The following is an 18,387-nucleotide window of genomic DNA, read 5'->3' as shown; positions in this document are numbered from 1 at the left end:
TTCCGGGTGAGTAGGCAACTATGCATTACAGTAGCATCAAAATAAAGATCAGCGATTGCTTATTGTTTTTTTGTATTTTTTTTAAATCATTTGCTTTAATAAATACTGTAATGTTGATAGGATTTAAGAAATATACGTCTGTGCTTTGTACATTGCTTTCTCCATTAGTTTTCAAACATAACATAAATTAATAAAACATGTGGAGCACCTAGCCAAACCCAACAACCATGCACGCTGTCACCCTTGGTGCCCATCTAGACATTGTCTGAGACACCAAGATCCATCCTATGCTATAATGAAGCCCATGTGATGGGCACATGGGTTAGCGAGACCAAGTGGTGCTACGATTTCTGCTTTAGCAATGTATTTAAAAAGAAAACAAGAACGCTGTTTAGGATCATTTTCATTTCTTTATTTAAATACAATAAATGTTCTAACCAAAATACAAGGGAAATAATTACATCCATTAATCCCAGCTACTGTATGAATATTTGAATGCTTATAATATACATTGGCTCAGTTAGAGCTTCATTACAGCAAAGGATACCAGTCATTAATGACAATTCAGTCTGCACCAGCCATATATGGCAGCTCATTAGTACATGAGGGTGGTTCATTACCTGCACAAACCTGAGGCTCTGCTGCTCTACATATAAGTGAGATGGATATGTCTTGCAGGGTCTGCGTGGACTAAATTTTTTACCCGCAGGGTAGATTTTCCCTGTAAATCACATTTATATCCACTTCCTTCCTTTTTACAAAGTGGTTACCACATGAACAAGAGTCACATCTTGCACCTCCTACCTTTCATCCTTGATCTGATTTGGAGGTGGTTGGATGGAACAAAGTCTGTTAATACAGCATAACATCTATGCAAAGTAGCCGTGGCAGAACACAGCCACGGCCAGTAGGATGATGCCATTGATATTGACCACATTCCTCCAGAGAGGCGCTTCTGAGGTGTCGGTCAGCTTTCTTTCCATGGCGGCCTTTTCCTCCTCACTCAGTTTGGGAGCTTTCTGGTCATCGAAACCACAGAACCAGTTGTATGATTTCTTCCAGCAACTCAGCTTTTTCTTCTCTGCATTAAGTATAAAAATGTAAGTTTTAGGTTTTAGCTTTCACTGAGCGTTATACATTCTATCATGGAACACTTCTATTCAATTCCAAACCACTACAATATCTCTATGTATGTGTCACCATTTGTCTTCATTGATTTGCAGGGCATAAGGTAACAAGCACCTATTTAACTGCTATGCGCATACATAGGTGTGGAACTATATTCTGTTCCTCTATGAGCAACTGTTTGCAGGAATCCGGTTCAGAATGGCTGTGTGCAGCACGGTGGCTAAGTGGTTAGCACTTCTGCCCCACAACACTGGGGTCATGAGTTCAATTCCCAAGCATGGCCTTATCTGTGTGGAGTTTGTATGTTCTCCCCGTGTTTGCGTGGGTTTCCTCTGGGTGCTCCGGTTTCCTCCCACACTCCAAAAACATACTAGTAGGTTAATTGGCCGCTATCAAAATTGACCCTACTCTCTCTCTGTCTGTCTGTCTGTGTGTGTGTTAGGGAATTTAGACTGTAAGCTCCAATGGGGCAGGGAGTGATGTGAATGAGTTCTCTGTACAGCGCTGCGGAATCAGTAGTGCTATATAAATAAATGGTGATGATGTGTGCAAAAGTAAAACCATCACTCCAAAGTCCAGACTATCACCTTTAGATCACATTTAATATCTTAATAACGGATGATAGTACAGTGACATTATGGCTGTCTTCATTTCATGTGTCAATTTTGTACATTTGAATGTTTTTATGGGTATTTGTGCACCTATACTATACCGCATAAAGTGCACCCAGATGTGACAAAAAGCTTCCTATTGTAAATATTGGCTATCTTCCGATCTCCAGCACCTCTGAGGACATGTAAAGATCAATCCGTTTTAAGGGGTAAAAAGATTGTGTGGACACTCACTAGTTCTGGACCATCACCTTAGATGCACTTTCTTCTCTGGTAGAATGTCATTTATATCTCCCAAAACAAAATCTAGCTTTTGCATTTGGGAGCGTAACAAGGGATGTTACTGGGCATTTATCAGTAAACACCACAACCGGCCTACTACCTTTCATTGGAAAGAGTTAAATTCGCCCACTGATCACCACCATCTTCATGCACTAAGCCACGTTTTTACCCATACAAACAGGCAGTTGTGTTGCACATGTGCATTTTTCCAGCTTTGTAAATGACCCTTTGAAACGCAGAATATATTTTACCATATGTTATACCAAGGGGTCTATGCATCAAGGTAATTTCATAGAAATCTCCTCCGTTTAAGCTAACACTGTGCAGCATCGCAGACCTCATAGATTACTATGGGGGCTGTGATGTTCAGCAATGCATCAAGCTTTGCTAAGCTTCGCATTGCACGGACAGGTAACTCCATCTCAGGATGGCGTTACCTGTCATTTCCTATGGGATTCTGCTGAAGCCTGTTCGGCTTCGCAGATTCCGATACAGCAATTGTTCCTGTCACAGCACTTCTTCCTGTAGCGCTGCCGGTAAGTAGAGAAATTGGATCACAAAAGAGGGGTCATTTCGCCGAGGCTCCCAGAGTAGCCCCGACATGGTGCATTGCAGTGGTACATAAATATGCATCACAGCGATGTGCAGTGATGCATATTTAGCTGTACCGCACCTAGTTGATGCATAGACGCTGCGGCGCTGCAGAAACCTTGTGGCGCCCTACAAATAAACGATAATAATAGACCCCCAAATGTCTTTGTTAAGTGAAATAGTGGAAGATTCAATTCTGAGTGCAGTCCAGGTGGAGCCTTGTGTGATTAGACTCTGTGGGAAGTTAGGATACTAAAACATTGCTGAGTTTTGCTTACACCTTAGAGAGGTGCGAGTGAAAATCAGCGATGTTTTTGGTGCCATAATACCCAGAAATGCATATCACACGCAGCTTTGATGGGACTTCTCTAGCTAAAGTCTGATTTAACTAACCTGTGTCATAGTCTTCACTCACGGTGTCTTCATTAGTCCAATCATTGGCATCAAGGTCTTCTCTCTCCTCTTTACTGTTCCTCAAGGTCCAACACAAGCGGTAAAGCTGCCAAAAATATTTCATCCAGTTTAGTCACTCTGGTCGCATTAAATGGTATGTATAAGTGAACATGAGTACATACATAGAACGGGAACGGTGGGAGTCATTACAGCGATTAACAAAACCCTGACATGGTCATCGCGAAGCTCCCATCCCGACATACTGCTAATCCCGACTGTTTGAAATACTGACCTCCAACAATTGCAAAATAATAGTGTCCGCCCTTGAAAGTGACGTCTACCTGTGTTCCGAAATGTTGATGGGTCGCAATTGTTGGAGGTCACTTTTTCAAACAGTCGAGATTACCAGGATATCGTGAATTACAGCTTTGCGATTACCATGTCGCTGTCAGTGTTATTGGCATTTTCTTATTCGCACTTTAGTACCCAACCCAACTGGAAATGTATTTAAGTATGTAGCAGTTAATACATACAGGGGGAGATTCAATTCAATGCGATGTCCGGCTGCGCACATTGCCACCTATTACGGTAAAGAATCTCTGCTCATTTATCTGCTCATCTCTATGGGGTGCGAGGAAAAATGAGCAAGGGTTTCTTGCTGGACAGCGCCTCGGAGTCTCTCCGCGTTCTGTTCTGGAGATAAATAGCGTTGAATTGAATCTCCCACATAAAATCTTTACTACATACTTTCAGTAGCGGATTTCAACTACCTTAAGCTTTGGGCAGTATACAACTCTGTGTCTCTGGCTGTAGCCTTATTTGTGCTGATTGAATCTCACATCTCCTGCTTTTCAAAAACAGGCGGTGGCATGACCAAATGATTTGGGACTGTAATCAGGATTTATTGGGGCGTAGCCTGATGACTGCCCCACACACTTGAAAAGATCACCCCAACCAAGGGGTATATTTACTAAATGGCGGGTTTGAAAAAGTAGAGATGTTGCCTATAGCAACCAATCAGATTCTAGCTGTCATTTATTTAGTACATTCTACAAAATGATAGCTAGAATCTGATTGGTTGCTATAGGCAACATCTCCACTTTTTCAAACCCGCAGTTTAGTAAATATAACCCAAGATCTCTATTTTGAGCAATTAATGTATTCTAATTTGAATCAATAAGTTAGGATTAGTTGGTCATCCCACATTGCAATATCAGGCCTATTAGGTAAAATAGTGACAGACAATCACATCTGCATAGTGTGAATAACTTGAGTGATCATGTCTTGGTTAATTGACCAGTACTGTATATGAAAATTTGCAGATTTAAAACAGCAAATTGCTCTGATATAATAGATAATCATTTTATGTTTTAATGGCAAACTTTGTACACTTGACAACGGTATGTACATATGTTTATGGGAAGAGAACTATAAACTTAATTATATGTACAAATGTTTTCATGTTCTCGGTGTAGACAGCTAATGAATTTTGTAAACATTAACTTATGGTTATTTATGATTTCATTACTTATTTATTTAAAACCTTGTTGTAGGCAAATAGAAATGTACCGCAGAAGCAGGACATGAGCTGTGTTCTGTTTAAATGTTTCTAAACCAACAGATATAACCAATAACCACTGTCCCTGTCTACTCATAATGGACTATTGACTTGAGATATTGTATCTGATTCATTAAGGAAAGTAAGTCAAAAAAATAGTACCTTTGAACCTTGGCAAAACCATGTTACAATTCAAGGGGTACAAATGAGTTTATTATTTTGCACATAAGGAAAATACTGGCTGCTGTTTCATGTAGGACACAAATACTTGATAGCTTTATTTTTACACTGACATTAAAAGTTGATCTAGGACATGCCCTACCCCAAATATAAATCTGTCCTCACATTTTAAATCTCACCCTCCAATGCAACATGGTTATTCCAAGGTTCAAAGTTACTTATTTTTTTTGCTTCGCTTTCCTTAATGAATCAGGCTCATTATGTTTTTCTTCTTACTTACGTGCTTGTCAGGGATTGGTTTAGTCATTAATGACACTGCCAAGACAATGATGGTAGTTGCTGTAAACAGGATAATAGCAAAATACAGATAGTGCACTCCGCAGATTATTGTAGGGCAGGAGCTTGGCTTCACACAGCTTCCGGTGCCATAAGCAAATTCTGCGATCATCCGTGAAAGGCCGATGAGGAGTCCAATAATTAATCCCCAGAAAGCTCCCTGTAGCGGAAGAGATGAAGGATTCAGATAATAATTATTACCTCTACAATCTAAGTCCTATCTATAAACACTAGCTAAAGCACTGGCACAATATGTACTGCCTATACTTTTAAACATTGTGGAGCTCATTTAGTGGTGAAAGCAATTTCACCAACAAAGGTTGAGGCAAAGGTGTTGTCAAGATTTTGGTGTATCTGCAACTTACGTTTCCTTACGTCTGGAGAGGAGGAATGGGGGAGGGAAGGACCATGCAAACGTATACAGTGTTCAGTAAGGGTGTGTTCACCTAAATGCATCTTGATTAGATGTGGACACATACGGAGATATGCCTCTAAGGCAGTGGATCCCAAACTTTTTCAGTTCAAGGCACCCTTAGGGTCTCCATAATTTTTTCAAGGCACCCCTAAGCCAAAATAATTACCAAGTAGTCCCCCATCTTGCTTACCACTGGCCCTGACCTAGGCACCCCTGTGAGATCACCGAGGCACCCCAGGGAGCCTAGGCACACAGTTTGGGAACCACTGCTCTAAGGCTTGTGTCTTGCAGGTGCTGGAGGGCTGGTACACTTATATGTAATGATAATGACTATCATCAGTACTATGTGCCTTATTGGTGGATTGTGGATTGACCTCTCCAACTGATAGCAGTGAAAACATTAGCGCCACAGCCATATTAGATCATTTAATTAAATTAATTGGCAGAGGTCTATTCAAATTACTTAATTGTAATTTCCATATTTAATTTTTAAAGAGATAAATAAAAGATATGGAGGTGTTTTGTCATTTTTTTTTCAATATGGTAAATGTGACATTAGCTTTTATTAAATAAGATATTATTATCACTTGTGTATGTGACTATTTGTGCACAACACAATAATATATTAAAATGTGTTTTTATTACAGTACGCATATGCATCCACCTCTAAATGAGCCACTTTATGTATTCGTGTCATTTAATGCCCTCAGTATTCAACATGAATGCTTCATTGATAACACTACAAGACTTCCCATCATCACAAGTGATCTTGTTCCCATAATAGAAACAATCACACTGTAGTCAAAGAAAGTATAAAATGTTGGTGCCAGGGCTACAGATAATACATCATATATGTTCTCCATTCTTCCTAACTATGGTACATATCTACATGCAGAGGAGCAAATGGAATAAGCTCTGCAGTATGTTGGGTGGGGCTGGGGGAGTTTCACCATAGTAAGCTGTACGCTCTACAGTAGGGGAGATCTTCATACAAAGTTCTGCAGTGTATTGGGGGGTGGGGGGAGGGGGGCATCAGGGTGGACTTGGCGGAAAGAATAGACCTTGGTTCAAGATTGTCAATTTATTCTGCTTTGGGGTGTGGTTGGCCTAGGACTGGGCCAAATGCCGCCAGAGAAATGTGCAAAAATTTGCTGCCAGACATGAGACAAGGCAAATACTTTGTGGTACGGTTTTGAAATTTCACTCATCTCTACTCCCAGTCTTCCTGAAAACATATATAGACTATGGGCTAGATTTACTAAACTGCAGGTTTGAAAAAGTGGAGATGTTGCCTATAACAACCTATCAGATTATAGCTGTCATTTCATAGAATGTACTAAATAAATGATAACTAGAATCTGATTGGTTGCTATAGGCAACATCTCCACTTTTTCAAACCCGCAGTTTAGTAAATATACCCCTATGTCCCTTTCAATTGCTAGTGCCAATTCATCGCTACAAAGTTACATTAATGTCTTCTGTACACTGAACATTCAATTACCTTATACATTCCTAACATTTCTGAATGATATATTTAGTGTATCAGAGTCCAAAAGGTATCTGCCAATATGAGTAGGAGGCACCAGATTTTAAAAGACCTTTCCAGGAAGACAAGTTTATTTTTTATCATTCTGTAGTTAGGCATTCCTTTTATTAAGGTGAAATACGGTATATGTCAAAGCTAAAAATGTAGGATCAGTGATCAGTATACTCTACAATTACTTCACACTCCACCAAATGCCAAACGCAGGTGGCACCAATATTTTACAGAGCACGTAAAGTAACGTTTAACATTAATACATATATAAATGCTGGAGTATTGTTGAGCTGGAAAATAACCATGAAATGCCTGCAGTTTTTAGACTTAACTTCTCCATCATGATGTCTACTTTGTAGCAGGTTGCCCTGATAGTTGGAAAGTGCTTTTTATGTTAAATAATTTTGTACCAGCAGAATGTGAGTGACAGGCTTGTGGACTCAAAAACAGGCTTTGCAAAAACACTATGTACACAGGTGAATTATACAATGGGCTGGTGATGTCACAGCAGCTTACCAGACTGAGCTATATGACCTGAATCAGGTCCCCAAAATATATTTACCACACAGTGTAAAATGATAGGAAAAGCCACTATAGTAGTATTATTACATATCAACCGTACTTAGATACTAACCTGCTCATTTACTCTCTTAACAAAGATAGCCAGAAAGAAGACAGACGCAATCGGTGGTCCCAAGTAACTAGTGATGGACTGCATGTAATCAAACAACTGTCCACTCTGTGCAGACTGCAGTATAGGGACCCAGGCTATGCTTACTCCAATTAGGAACAAGATGAAGACCCTACAAGGGAAAGACAATAGCAGAACAAGCGTTTGTATAGCTACAATGACATATAGATTCCTAATACAATTGGATTATAGTGTCACCTACACACACGTATAGAACAGACAACATATCAATAAACATGTTACATGGACTGTGTGTTACGACTAGGGATGTGCACCGGCGACTTTTGAGGTCTCGTGTTTTGTGTTTTGGATCCGGATTTTCGTTATTTTTGAGGTTCGGATTTGTCTCGCAAAACACTTGACGAAAGGTCTCGGTTCGGATTTAAGGTTTTGGATTCGGATTTTTTTTGAAAAAAACATAAAAAGTTTAAAAATCAAGTTTTTGGGCTTATTTTCACTCCTAGGCTATTATTAACCTCAATAACATTCAATAACAAGCATTTCCACTAATTTACAGTGTATTCTGAACACCTCACAATATAGTTATTAGTCCAAAACGTTGCAACAAGGTATCTTTCTGGACTGCGTAGAGGAGTGGGTCACCACAATATATATTAAAAACCCTGAACTTTTATGATTCGCACCAATAAATGTACCTGGACTGCGTAGAGGAGTGGGTCACCACAATATCTTAAAAACCCTGAACTTTTATGATTCGCACCAATAAATGTACCTGGACTGCGTAGAGGAGTGGGTCACCACAATATCTTAAAAACCCTGAACTTTTATGATTCGCACCAATAAATGTACCTGGACTGCGTAGAGGAGTGGGTCACCCCAATATCCTAAAAACCCTGAACTTTTATGATTCGCACCAATAAATGTACCTGGACTGCGTAGAGGAGTGGGTCACCACAATATATATTAAAAACCCTGAACTTTTATGATTCGCACCAATAATTGTACCTGGACTGCGTAGAGGAGTGGGTCACCACAATATATTAAAAACCCTGAACTTTTATGATTCACACCAATAAATGTACCTGGACTGCGTAGAGGAGTGGGTCACCACAATATCTTAAAAACCCTGAACTTTTATGATTCGCACCAATAAATGTACCTGGACTGCGTAGAGGAGTGGGTCACCACAATATATATTAAAAACCCTGAACTTTTATGATTCGCACCAATAAATGTACCTGGACTGCGTAGAGGAGTGGGTCACCACAATATATTAAAAACCCTGAACTTTTATGATTCGCACCAATAAATGTACCTGGACTGCGTAGAGGAGTGGGTCACCACAATATCTTAAAAACCCTGAACTTTTATGATTCGCACCAATAAATGTACCTGGACTGCGTAGAGGAGTGGGTCACCACAATATATTAAAAACCCTGAACTTTTATGATTCGCACCAATAATTGTACCTGGACTGCGTAGAGGAGTGGGTCACCACAATATATATTAAAAACCCTGAACTTTTATGATTCGCACCAATAAATGTACCTGGACTGCGTAGAGGAGTGGGCACTGGGCACCACAATAAAATATATAAAAAACCTTCAACAGATCTGCATTACACTACACATACGGCTGCTCCTCCATCCTCTCCATCATATACATGTTGGAGTTTTAGCGTGTGACAACCTCTTGTTTTTGATAATGTCAGTGCATTTTGAATATTTTTCAATTTGCCCCACACCACTGAATGTACTTTATCTATGATACGCAATACGCATCTATCTATCTTGACTGCGTAGTGTGGTGGCCCCGGTACACAATTTGGTACCGAGGCCACAATATAATTAAAAAACCCTCCACGTGTCAGAATTCCACCAAACAAGTATCTGGACTGCATAGTGGGGTGGCCCCGGTACCCAATTTGATACCGGGGCCACAATATAATTAAAAAATTGGGCATCAACTGTCACCGTTGTTTAATATCTGATACACCTAAATATGGACTGCACAGTGGAGTGGTCCCGGTAGTAAATTTGGTGCCGGGGCCACAATACCTCCTCCAACTTCCAAGTGTAGTGTTTATAAAGACAGACAGCGTCGAAGTGTTATTAGTTGACTTTCTTAACCCTAAAATTGTCCCTGTTGCAAATATTCGTGCAATGGACAGTTACTTTTTTATTGAAAGACTCAAGCTGTCAAGTGTAGTGTTTATAAAATATAAACAACAATACAGTAGTTTTAGAGCACGTCAATACCTCTTGTTTTAAATTATGACACGGCATTTTACTTTTGGTTTAATTTCTTGTATTTTTTTTAAATTTGGTTTTACTTTTTGAACATGGCAAACGACTGTTGATTGGTCATATAATGCAAAAAAAAAAGGTCCAAGATGGAATTGTCCTTGGGCCCTCACACCCACCCTTATGTTGTTTAAATAGGACATGCACACTTTAACAAACCAATCATTTCAGCGACAGGGCCTACCAAACAACTTTGGCTGAAATGATTGGTTTGTTTGGGCCCCCACACCAAAAAAGCTATTCATCTCTCCCTGTACAGACTAAACAGGCTCTACTGAGGCAAGATGTCGTCCTCATCCTCAACCTCTGATTCCTCTCCCCCTACAGTGTGTACTTCCTCCTCATCACACATTATCAATTCGTCCCCGCTGGACTCCACAACCACAGGTCCCTCTGTAGTATCTGGAGGGCAGTGCTGTACTTCATTGAGGAATTGATTATTCATTTTTATAAACATCATTTTTTCAACGTTGTGAGGAAGCAACCTCCTTCGCCGCTCACTGACCAGGTTCCCCGCTGCACTAAAAACTCTTTCCGAGTACACACTGGAGGGGGGACAACTCAGGTAAAATAGAGCCAGTTTGTACAGGGGCTTCCAAACTGCCTTTTTTTCCTGCCAGTAACAATATGGACTGTCTGACATGTCTACTTGGATGGTGTCAGCAAAGTAATCATCCACAATTTTTTCTATTGTGACAGCATCCAATGCAGCGAGAGTAGACATGTCTGCAATGGTTGGCAGGTCCTTCAGTCCGGACCAGATGTTATCAGCATCCCCGCCAGTGCCTCTTTTGGGAAAACTGAGCTTTTTCCTCGCAGCCATAGATGTGGAAGAAAATGAGGGTGGAGCTGTTGGCATGTCACGGTCCTCTTCAGAGGACAATCTCCTGACCAGCAGGTCTTTGCACCGCTGTAGACTTGTGTCCGCCGGAAACAGAGACACAACATACGCTTTAAACCGAGGATCGAGCACGGTGGCCAGAATGTATTCCTCTGACTTTAAAAGAGTGACCACCCTCGGATCCTGGCAAAGCGTACGAAGGGCTACATCCACAAGAGCTACATGCTTGGTGTAATCGCAATGGCTTACCAGCTCCTCCCTCACTTTCTCCAGCTGCTTCTGCAACAGCCTGATCAGGGGAATGACCTGACTCAAGCTGGCAGTGTCGGAACTGACTTCTCGTGTGGCAAGTTCAAATGGCTGCAGAACCTTGCACAACACGGAAATCAGTCTCCACTGCGCTTGACTGAGGCGCATCCCCACTCCTTTGCCTATGTCGTAGGTGGCTGTGTAGGCCTGAATGGCCTTTTGCTGCTCCTCCATCCTCTGCAGCATATAGAGGGTGGAGTTCCAGCGCATCACAACCTCTTGTTTGAGGTGATGGCAGGGCAGGTTCATGCTTTTTTGATGTGCCTCTAGTCTGCGGTAGGCACTGGCTGAATGCCGAAAGTGTCCAGCAATTTTGCGCGCCACCGCAAGCATCTCCTGCACACCCCTGTCACTCTTGAGGTAATGCTGCACCACCAAATTAATGGTGTGGGCAAAACATGGGACGTGCTGGAAATTGCCCATATTTAATGCCCGCACAATGTTACTGGCATTGTCTGACACCACAAATCCCCAGGAGAGTCTAAGTGGGGTAAGCCACTGGGAGATAATTTCCCTCATTTTCTCTAATATGTTGTCAGCGTTGTGCCTCTTATTAAAGCCTGTAATGCACAATGTTGCCTGCCTTTGCATGAGCAGCCATTTTGTAGATGCTGCTACTGATGCAGCTGTTGCTGTTGCTGCGGAAGGGGATGCATCTACCCAGTGGGCTGTCACAGTCATATAGTCCTTCGTTTGCCCAGAACCACTTGTCCACATGTCCGTGGTTAAGTGGACAGTGGGTACAACCGCATTTTTAAGAGCACTGAGGACACTTGATCGTACTTCTCTGTACATTTTTGGTATCGCCTGCCTAGTGAAGTGGAATCTCGAGGGGATTTGGTACCGGGGACACAATACCTCCATCAACCCTCTAAATCCCACTCCACTGATGGCGGACACCGGGCGCACGTCTAACACCAACATTGCAGTTACAGCCGCAGTTATACGCTTTGCAATAGGGTGACTACTATCGTATTTTGTGGTCATGGCAAACGACTGTTGGACGGTCAATTGTTTTGTGAAAGACTTAGCGGTCTTACGACTTCCCCTCTGGGAAGATGACCGACTAACAGCAGCAACAGCAGCAGTGGCAGTAGTAGGCGTACCGCTGCAGGATTCCTCGGATGAATCCCGTATTGAGGAGGACTCAGTCTGGCTGCTGACTTGGGCTGCAGGACTGAATCTGATGGAGATTGTGGAGGAAGTTGACGAGGAGGGTGTTGCTGGTGTGTATCCAACTGGACCACGGGATTTAGGTGTCCCTGTACCGATGAGGGTCCTAGCCCCAGTTCCTGAACTAACCACTGAACTATGAAGGTTATTCAGGTGACGTATAAGGGAGGATGTTCCTAGGTGGGCAAGATCCTTACCCCTGCTTATTTGAGCTTTACATAAGCTACATATGGCCATACATTGGTTGTCTGGATTTGGATAAAAATAACTCCAGACCGAAGAGGTGCATTTTTTGGTCTTCTGACCAGGCATGACGATGGGCTTTTTCATCCCATGGACATCAGCTGTTTCCCCCCCTGGTGCCTCATTTACAATAACCACATCACCATCCTCATCATCAAGTTCCTCCACAGCGCCAGCTACATCATCAATAGCCTCCTCCCGAGCCACCTCTTCCCGTACAGTGATGGGAAGGTCAGGCTTGACAACCACCAACACCCTTGGACTCGCCTTGGGGATTTGTGATAATTTCTCTTTAGAAGGCAGAGTTGTTTGCTGTTTTGTTGCTGACAGCATAACTCTCTTCAATTTTTTGTAGGGGGGGGGAGGAGGAGGAGGGCTAAGATCCGTGGGTGAAGCTGAACCACTAGTCATGAACACGGGCCAGGGCCTAAGCCGTTCCTTGCCACTCCGTGTCGTAAATGGCATATTGGCAACTTTACGTTTCTCCTCAGATGATTTAAAGTTTCTCTTTTTGCTACTTTTTCTTAACTTGGGCTTTTTGGATTTTACATGCCCGGTACTACGAGATTGGGCATCGGGCTTGGAAGACGACGTTGATGGCATTTCATCGTCTATGTCATGACTAGTGGCAGCAGCTTCAGCATTAGGAGGAAGTGGGTCTTGATCTTTCCCTACTTTATCCTCCAAATTTTTGGTCTCCATTATATGTAGCACAAGATACTGCAGAATGTGTGAACTTGGTAATATTGCAGTACCAATGGACTTATACTGCTGGATTGGTTTTGCAAATTTGGTTATAATTATTATATATTTTTTTTTTTTTTTAAATTTTTTATTTTTTTTTACTTTTTTTTAATTTTTAAAAAACTTGGGAATAGTGGGGAAAAAACTATGCCCTTAGAAGCACAGAGCACAGGACACAGCACCACTGGACGGAACAGGACACGGCACAGGACCCAGCAGCACTACGGAACTCAGCAGGACAGAGCACAGGACACAGCACCACTGGACTGATACTGCAGAATGTGTGAACTTGGTAATATTGCAGTACCAATGGACTTATACTGCTGGATTGGTTTTGCAAATTTGGTTATAATTATTATATATATTTTTTTTTTTTTAAATTTTTTATTTTTTTTTACTTTTTTTTTATTTTTTAAAAACTTGGGAATAATGGGGAAATAACTATGCCCTTAGAAGCACAGAGCACAGGACACAGCACCACTGGACTGAACAGGACACGGCACAGGACCCAGCAGCACTACGGAACTCAGCAGGACAGAGCACAGGACACAGCACCACTGGACTGATACTGCAGAATGTGTGAACTTGGTAATATTGCAGTACCAATGGACTTATACTGCTGGATTGGTTTTGCACATTTGGTTATAATTATATATATTTTTTTTAATTTCTAATTTTTTATTTTTTTTTACTTTTTTTTTATTTTTTAAAAACTTGGGAATAATGGGGAAATAACTATGCCCTTAGAAGCACAGAGCACAGGACACAGCACCACTGGACTGAACAGGACACAGCACAGGACCCAGCAGCACCACTGACCTCAGAAGGACAGAGCACAGCACACAGCACCACTGGACTGATACTGCAGAACACAGCACAGCACAGCACAGCACAGCACTGCACAGCACTGCACAGCACTGCACAGCACAGCACAGCACAGCACTAAACAGCACAGAACTAAACAGCACAGAACTAAACAGCACAGAACTAAACAGCACAGAACTAAACAGCACAGAACTAAACAGCACAGAACTAAACAGCACAGAACTAAACAGCACAGAACTAAACAGCACAGAGGACCACCTAACACACCCTCCCTCTACCCTGATCAATGCCCGAGTGAAGATGGCGGCGACTAGCGGGGAATTTATAGGATCCGAGTATCGCGAGATCCGACAACGGGATTATGAGTCAGAGCCTCAGTTTCACTTTTGAATTTGGCGCCAATACCCGGATCTGTCTCGGATCCGACTCGGATCCGCAACGTTCGGGTGGGCTCGGATTTCATAAATCCGAGTGCGCTCATCCCTAGTTACGACCATATATTTTAGTCTAAATTCATGTTTTTACAAGTCATGATGTTAGCCATCTACTAGTCAAACATTCATTGGTATTAATGAGAATGTGAATATCCAGGTACTAGCAGGAATACTTCTGATCAACTTCCTGTGACGCTGAAACTGTAGGAAGTCTGCATGGTCTTCTGTATGGCTCTAAATGTTCATCTGCGATTAGTGTCACAGGATCTTCAGCCCACATCAACACATTATTTAAGTCATTATAACGAGAAGTACAAGATGACTGCAAAGGAAGCTGTGTTTCAAGCTGGTGTGCCCATGAATTATATTCATGTTAATAGTTATATATTGCAGCTAAGCTTCTTCTCAGGCAGTACTATAACTGAACAAGCAAGGAAATATAATTTTCAAATATCAATAAACTAACAATAGTTAATGAATAACTGTTTGCAAACACTTGACTGCAATCAGAAACAGCTCTGCAGGCGATAGCATGACACAAGTCAGTCAAACATTTTAATGGCACATAATGAACAGCTTTCAGAGTAATAAAACTCATAAAGAAGAATCAGTTCAGTACTCAATCAAACACAAGCAATCCCACTCGTCAGGTTATTAAGTGTCTCTCACCTCCCTGCTATCATCAGCTCCTTCTCTGATGCAGTCTTACGGATCTTGGTGTAAATGTCCATAGTAAACAGAGTGCTGGCACTATTGAAGATGGACGTTAGGGAGCTCATGAGAGACGCCAACATTACAGACAGCATCAAACCTCGAAGACCTGGAGAAGGTGTACAAAGCAGTGATCACATTTTTCACTATATATCAAATGCAAACAATATAATCAATAACAGCTAAAATTGTTCCATATTGGTATTGCTAGACTAGGCTCCTGAACAGACTGCTAGGACCAGAGGTCACAACCTGTACTCTGCTGGCTGGACATGAGAGTGTGCATGCTAGTCTGTGGGCGTTGTGGTAGCACTGTGTTGTATATGCTAGTCTGAAGCTGTTATAGTGGGATATAGCTGGCTGTTATGATGCCATGAGGGTCTTATAACAATATAGGGCTGTATATATTGTCATCATTAGACTGTTACAGCGGCATGGGTCTGTTATTACGACGTATGGCTGTATAATTTGGCCCCATGGGGTTTACTGGGGGACATGGAGCTGTGTCTGGTGGACAATGACTTGTGCTGGCATGGAGCTGCACATCATGGTCATTGGCTTTTATTCTGGGCAAGATACTGAGTATAGTGGGCAACTAAGCCTGCTAATGATGGGCATGCAGTTGTTACTCTGGGTATGGAACTGAATGTTGCACATTGATACTGTATGTACCGAGCATTGGGCTGTATGTGCTCGGAATGGGGCAGTATCATACTTGCCAACTCTCCCGGAATGTTGGGTCGGTCGGTCGGAAATTCGGGTCGGTCTCACAGACTCCCGGGAGAGCAGGCAAGTCTCCTGCATCCCGCAACTGCCTAGCCTAAATGACGAGATTCGCCCCCACAACAAAACGGCATTTTCGTTGCAGGGGGCAGGGCCAGAGTGCCGTGTCTGGCCGCGCCCCGCCCCCTCCCGCCCTCTATTCACACCCCTCTCCCGGACTACACTTGACGAAAGTAGGCAAGTATGGGCAATATGTAATGTTGGACTGAGTTCACTGAGCACTGTATGCTAATTATTTACTGTTTGCCATAATATGTACTGAGAATAGTGTATACTTTTTGCCCTGCATACCACATATGGACAAGTTATGCCCGTAACACCAAGTTAGTATATATATATTTTAACTTTGCTCGCTAAATATGACTAAAGAAACTCACTGTGAAAGAAGTTCTGCATTTTATCTGTAATAGCATCTGGCATCTTCCATGCTTCCTAAATAAGTGCTGAAAGATATGGTGACTAAAGTTACTTACCATCTGGCATCAAGTCAATCACCAATTTTGGGTAAGCGATATTGGTACAGCCAACCTCTGTGTCACAGTATTTTTTACATTCGGCAGGCACCACACAAGCTATTTCATCTGTAAATAGAATCACGGCACACGTATCTCACGGCCTGTTTGTAAAACACTATTATTCTGCTAAGTTTGTAGGTAATCGTTTTACCTGTGTATAAAATGCGGCTGATCATTCCTGGAAAGACCATCAAAAACATGGGTAGTAGTTTAAGGTATCCACATAGGATGCAACCAGCCTTCACATGTGACATGTTTTTGGCAGAGAGACATCGCTGAACTATCACCTGGTACCAGAAAGCAAATGAAAATAAGTCTTACATCACCTACATTATCTGTATAGTATTGGAAGATGTGCTCACCACATCTGTAATTTACCTGATCTGTACACCAATACCACAAAGCCAAGATGGTCAGACCAAAGATTAGACCTGGCCATGGCATGTCTCCTTTGAGGGGATCTCGGAAAAGGTGAAAGGAATCTTCTCTTGGACTGTAGCATGATGAACTAATCTCCATGCCATTATATGAGATGTTAGAAGGAATGGCTTTCATATATTTTTCCATAAAGGCTTCATATCCACCAACTTTGTTAAATGCTAAAGAAGAGATAATTATAGGTACACTGATAATGTAAATTAGCAACAAAGAAACCAAGACAGAATGCGAGAGGAGTGCCTGAGACTACAAAGTTCAATGTGTCTTAAAAAAATGAGGACAATCTAATGGAACTGCAAAGAAGCCAGAAGCCTGGTCAAGTCAACAGAACCCTACATTGATGGGCAAGACTCACATAAGACCTTCTTGTCCTGTCATCTCTACTCACCAAAGCCCATGAGGATAAAAGATCCTACAAGCATGATGATTGTCTGTAGAGTATCCGTGTAAATGACAGCCGCCAGACCACCTACAAAGAAAGAAGACCAGTCTATGAGTTAAAAAGTGAACACAATAGCCAAGAATTAGATGTACAATGCCCCCTTTGTTCACAATATCCCCTCACTTATCACTAGGTTTCCATTTCCAACCAGGGCTGAGATAATTAATTAACAATGGAGCATTACAGTTTACTGGATGTTCTTATCTACCTATACATTAAACTCAAATGGGAGAATTCAATTAGCCGTGAAGTGTCTCGTGGACATTCCGACTGAAAACTACAGTAATTTTTTTCTCGCGCCCCATAGAGGTACAAGATAAAATGAGCGGAGATTTCTACCGTAGTTTTAGGAAAAGTGCACAGCTGCAATGTTCTTAGATACATCGCGAATAATTGAATCTGCCCCAAACTGTTTCATTGACATCTTCAGTTTCATCATAATGGTGCTTTCTCAAATACATCATAGTAAATTATCTATACAGGGTCAATTCAGACATAATTTAGAAATATGCTAAAGACTGTATTTAAGATTTAGCACAGCGGATGTTTTGGTCAGTTCTAAATAAAAAATTATTGCAAAGTGAATAGCAATATTCATTCTAACCTGAGAATGTACCATTGTAACTGACATTAAGGGGCACATTCACTGTGTTATTCATTAGAACAATGCGGCCGCGGGATCTATCAGAAAATCTCAGCTGATTTTTGCTTGTGGTTCATAGAGCTGTGAGCATAAATCAGCAGAGAACTTACCGTAGTAACGGTAATAACGTGCACCCGCTTTCTGAACAACAACATTGGGAATTGAATCATTTAATTAGATGCAACATCGTGGCCGTAAGATTTTTGCAGAAATCTCTGCTGATTTTTCCTCGTGCCCCATAGTGGTGTGAAGAAAAATGAGTGGATATTTTACCGTAGTAACGGTAAAAATGTGCAGGGA

At 41.7% G+C, this 18,387-nt stretch overlaps 1 protein-coding gene across 1 annotated transcript in view; it reads right to left on the bottom strand.

The window, feature by feature from the left end:
* Positions 1-443: 443 nt before the first annotated feature.
* LOC142108659 (sodium/glucose cotransporter 1-like) overlaps positions 444-18,387 on the bottom strand; it is a 61,324-nt gene continuing 43,380 nt past the window's right edge. The window contains exons 7-15 of the mRNA XM_075192477.1: positions 17,391-17,471; positions 16,943-17,163; positions 16,716-16,851; positions 16,523-16,630; positions 15,225-15,375; positions 7,666-7,834; positions 5,024-5,239; positions 3,006-3,111; positions 444-1,081 (exon numbers count right to left, since the gene is read on the bottom strand). Coding sequence (XP_075048578.1) covers positions 870-1,081; positions 3,006-3,111; positions 5,024-5,239; positions 7,666-7,834; positions 15,225-15,375; positions 16,523-16,630; positions 16,716-16,851; positions 16,943-17,163; positions 17,391-17,471 — 1,400 coding nt within the window. The 3' untranslated portion in view covers positions 444-869. The remainder of the gene's footprint in view (positions 1,082-3,005; positions 3,112-5,023; positions 5,240-7,665; positions 7,835-15,224; positions 15,376-16,522; positions 16,631-16,715; positions 16,852-16,942; positions 17,164-17,390; positions 17,472-18,387) is intronic.

This window comes from Mixophyes fleayi, chromosome 1 (genome assembly GCF_038048845.1).
Source record: "Mixophyes fleayi isolate aMixFle1 chromosome 1, aMixFle1.hap1, whole genome shotgun sequence".
NCBI classification, from domain to species: Eukaryota; Metazoa; Chordata; class Amphibia; order Anura; family Limnodynastidae; genus Mixophyes; species Mixophyes fleayi.
This window is presented reverse-complemented; position numbering and strand designations above follow the sequence as displayed.